Below are 4,135 nucleotides of genomic sequence, written 5' to 3' on the forward strand. Positions count from 1 at the left end.
TTTCGCTTTAATCCACCCCAAAGGAATTATTGATAAAACCTGGGTTACCCCCTCCGCCCCCTTTTTCCTGGGGTGGGTCGTAACACTCCTGATTGAGCTGTTGCTGCAATAGCACCAGAACATGTGTCGATAGACACATGAATTTACTTTAATTTTCCAAAAGGTGCATAATGTGTTATATCTGACTGCCAGATGTCCAGTGGATTAATTCCACGAGGATTTACTCCCTCTGATGGTAGGGGAGTAAGTCTTTGGCAGTCTGAGCATGCAGAGAGGATGGTTCTAGCTTCAGAGAGTGTGAGGTTGAATGCTTTCGTGAGGGATTTTATGTTCTGATGAAAGAAACTGTGGGACAGTTTTGCCTTTTCAAAATTATTTGGGGCCACTGCAGTTTGTGCTAGGTGTCCTGTGTCAGCTATTTGATCTGCTACACGGTTTTCTTCTGCAATGGGCTCTGGGAGGGAAGTGTGAGAGCGGATGTGGATTATATGGAATTTGTGTCTGCTCTGACTAATTTCATACCATAGTGTCTTGAACATGTGAGGTAATTGTAATTGGGAGAGGTCCTTTATGTAAGAGTTTTCAATTCATCGGACCACACCAACCACGTAAGCTGAATCAGAAACAATATCCAAAGGCTCTGGAAACAGTTGAAATGTGCGTATTACTGCAGAGAGCTCCGCTATCTGAGAGGAACCTCTTACCTTGTGCGTGTCAAACACCCACTTCCCTGCCTTTTGCCAGGTGACTACTGCGTTAGACGTTCTTCCTGATCCGTCTGTAAAAACCGTTCTAGCATTTGTTAGCGGGAAAGGTGAATAATTATTTGTTAGTTCTGGTTGGGTGAGAGCTAGTAGCTGTAAAAAAGGGATAGGTGGAAAGTGTACTGAAAATTGACCCTTAAAATCAGCAATGGCTACCTGGAAAGCGTTACTATGAATCAGCAACTGAGTTAGTTGAACATTAGACAGAGGAACATATATGATTTCTGGGTCCCTACCCAATAGTTCCCACAATCGCAGTCTGCTTTTGTGACACACCTTGGAGAGCATTTCAGGGTATGTCGTAACCAATTTAGAAAACTGAAAGCTTAGAAAAACCCATTCCCATAACAGAAACTTCTTGCCTTTTAAGTCTAATTGTCCTAGAACGGCATAGGGTTGCTTGATACCCTTAAAAATTACTAATACCACCAGTAACCCACACACTCTCTGCTTAGTCTGACATGCACTCAGTCTCTGATTTATGTCCTGTAACACTGCTCGGGCTTCTGGTGTCAGGTGTCAAGTGGATGTCAGATCCGCCTCCCCTTTCAGAAGCTGGCATAGTGGTTTTAAAGAGTCTGTTGTTATACCTAGGAGAGGTCTAACCCAATTAATTAAACCGAGCAAAGATTGTAAGTCATTTAAGGTGTGGATGTTGGAGGGTAAGGCAACCATCTGAGGTTGAATCGTGGTGCTATTGATGTGATATCCGAGGTACTTCCATGGCATTGTCATTTGTTCTTTTTCCGGTGCAACCTCAAGACCGTGTCTTGACAGAGCAGCTTTCACAGTCCAATGAAGTTGTGCGAGTTGCTCCTTGGATTCAGCAGCCAGTAGGATGTCATCCATGTAGTGGTACAGGATGGTCTGGGGAAACTGCCGACGAATTGGAGACAAGACCTCTGCGATGACTCTCTGGCACACAGAGGGGCTATTTCTCATTCCTTGAGGCAGGATGGTCCAGTGATAGCATCGAGAGGGTTCTGCTGCGTTGATGGAGGGTACTGTGAACACAAACTTACGAGAGTCTTTAGGGTGTAAAGTGATGTTAAAGAAACAGTCTTTGATGTCTATAATAATGATGGGCCATTCTGAGGGTATCATTGGGGGTGATGGGAGCCCAGGCTGGAGAGCTCCCATGGGCTCTATGATTTTATTAAGTTCTCTTAAGTCCTGTAGTAACCTCCATTTTCCATTTGATTTTTGTATTGTGAAGATGGGGAAGTTCCAGGGACTATCCATTAGTACTAAATGTCCCTTTTTCCAATTGTTCATCAACTAGTAAGTTTACTTGCCGCAGTTTTTCTCCCTGTAGAGGCCACTGGGATGCCCAGTGTGGCTCATCTGAGAGCCACGTGAGGGCAGGAGACTGCAGCTGACCAGTGGCCTTTAAGCTAAATTTGACGTGGTTAGGTGAATTCCCCATTGCCCTATAATATCCCTTCCCCAAAGGTTCATTGAAATATTAAGGATGTAGGGCCTTGTAGAGGCTGTTTTACCTTCAGGGCCTTCAATCAATAGTGTGCAGGCACTTTGGAGTGGTGACTGCGCTCCTCCTACCCCTTTGATGTTGATTCAGAGCTGTGTCGTGTTCCATTCCTTAGGCCAGTCGCTCTCTGCAGAGATTGTGACGTCTGCGCCTGTGTCCAAAAGACCCTTAACTCGAACACACTGGTTAGAATTGGGATACAACACAGTACAGGTTAGCATAGGGCGGTCAAGTAAAATTGACTGTGACCACTGAGCTAAAGGTATTGAGTCCAAAGTGTTTTTCCCCGCCTCACTGTGGGTTAGACTGGCAATCGGTGTATTTGTGTCAAGCTCTATGGGTGGAAACAGAGCTTTGATGGTTACTTCTACTACTTTTGGGTTGTCTAGAGATATTGATTGGGGGACAACTGTTAAACTTGTATCAGAGGATGCGGCAGTTCCTGTTAAAATATATTGTCCAGCAGGTAACTGAAATTCAGTTGTTGGTTTTAGTAGGACGGTCTGGTAGCTATCATTGTCTATGGTGAGTCAGTGGGGAGATGCCAGCTCCACCCTAAGGATACTCGCTCTGGTTGTCCGTCTGGGATCAAGGGGAGCAGATGAGTGGGGTTGGCTTGTGGAACATTTTGTGTCGTAGCGCTGTCCCTGGAGCTCGGCAGTCCGTTTCCCGACATCGAGGCTAGTTTGGGAGCAGGCCTACGTGAGAGTGGTCTGCCATCTCTGTCGAAGAGTGCCCTACAGTCATTTGCCCAGTGCAATCCCTTTTTGCATTGGGGACACAAGCTAGGAGGTACTGTAGGTGGCCTAGGTTTTAGTTGAGGGCAATCTTTTTTAAAATGTCCAGGTTGTTTGCACTGGTGGCATGTAGTCTACTTTTGCACCGCCAGGACTTCGGCCAGGAGGGATTTGTTATAATTTCCAGATCCCACATTATGACATGCCTTAACCATGTCCATAGGAGTGGGGTCTTTAAGGATTCTTAGTATTTGCTGGCAATCATCATTAGATTGTTCTATAGCCAATCTTAAAAATAGTGCATCCTGAGCTTCAGGATGTTTGACTTGTTTTGCAGTGGCTTTCTTTAGGCTTTCTGCAAAGTCTATGAATGGTTGTGTTGGTTTTTGTTGTACTTGTGTGCATGATGGTGTAGGTTCAGCAGCCTCAGCAATGGTTTGAATAGCCTGGAAGGCTAGATTTTTTGAAATGGCCAATTCATTCATAGGAATTTTGGTTTGGGCCTCATTGGAAATATAAGGTCCAACTCCGAAAAGCCTATTAAAGGACTCCAAAACTGGTGTCCCTGTGGTTGCTGAGGTTCGCTGGGCGTGCTGGCGAATGCGTTTTTGCCATTCGTCTAGGAAAAGTGTTGCTTGCATATTAGTGAAAAAGGCACTTACAAGTTCTTTTATGTCATTTGGAGTGAACGTCTAAGCAGCAAAGAGAGAATGCAGTACCCTTATTATATAAGGTGAGTTTAACCCATAATCCGTAATGGCTTGTTTTGTATCCTTCAGTACCGGGAGGGGTATAGGTTCCCAGACAGGGCGATTATTGGGATGATGAAATACAGGAAATGCTTTAACTAAATTCAAATCATCAGCTGTTGACACTTGTTCCTTTATGTAAGACCATCTGCTCCTCTGGGCATTGGCACCGGAGAAGTCAGGACCATAATTACAAGCATGCTGGTCAGTATACGGGGATGGTGAGGTGGGAATATGTGGGGTATGTGGGGGACAAACGCCATTTACCGGTGTAGAGCAACAAGTACTTCCATAGGGTGAAGGGACTGAAGGGGTTAAATCACCAGCTACTGGCGCTGCAGGATAGGTGGCGTTGTCGTGGGGACTGGGGAAAGGAGTACATGGATGTGTTGGGGG

The 4,135-nt window shown here is 45.3% G+C and overlaps 1 protein-coding gene across 1 annotated transcript; it reads right to left on the bottom strand.

Moving 5' to 3' along the window:
- Positions 1-1,233: 1,233 nt before the first annotated feature.
- Positions 1,234-2,339, bottom strand: LOC108505171 (endogenous retrovirus group K member 18 Pol protein-like). Its single transcript, XM_017830897.1, has 2 exons — positions 2,264-2,339; positions 1,234-1,792 (listed from the first exon to the last, which is right to left on the bottom strand). The coding sequence occupies exon 2, from the start codon at positions 1,704-1,706 to the stop codon at positions 1,284-1,286; it is 423 nt and encodes a 140-aa protein (XP_017686386.1). The 5' UTR covers positions 1,707-1,792; positions 2,264-2,339; the 3' UTR covers positions 1,234-1,283.
- Positions 2,340-4,135: the final 1,796 nt, after the last annotated feature.

Source organism: Lepidothrix coronata, unplaced genomic scaffold (genome assembly GCF_001604755.1).
Source record: "Lepidothrix coronata isolate B3197 unplaced genomic scaffold, Lepidothrix_coronata-1.0 Scaffold185, whole genome shotgun sequence".
NCBI lineage: Eukaryota > Metazoa > Chordata > Aves > Passeriformes > Pipridae > Lepidothrix > Lepidothrix coronata.

Coding starts and splice junctions, on each gene's coding strand:
- LOC108505171 (XM_017830897.1), bottom strand. CDS start 1,706: ATGAGAAATAGCCCCTCTGTGTGCCAGAGAGTCATCGCAGAGGTCTTG.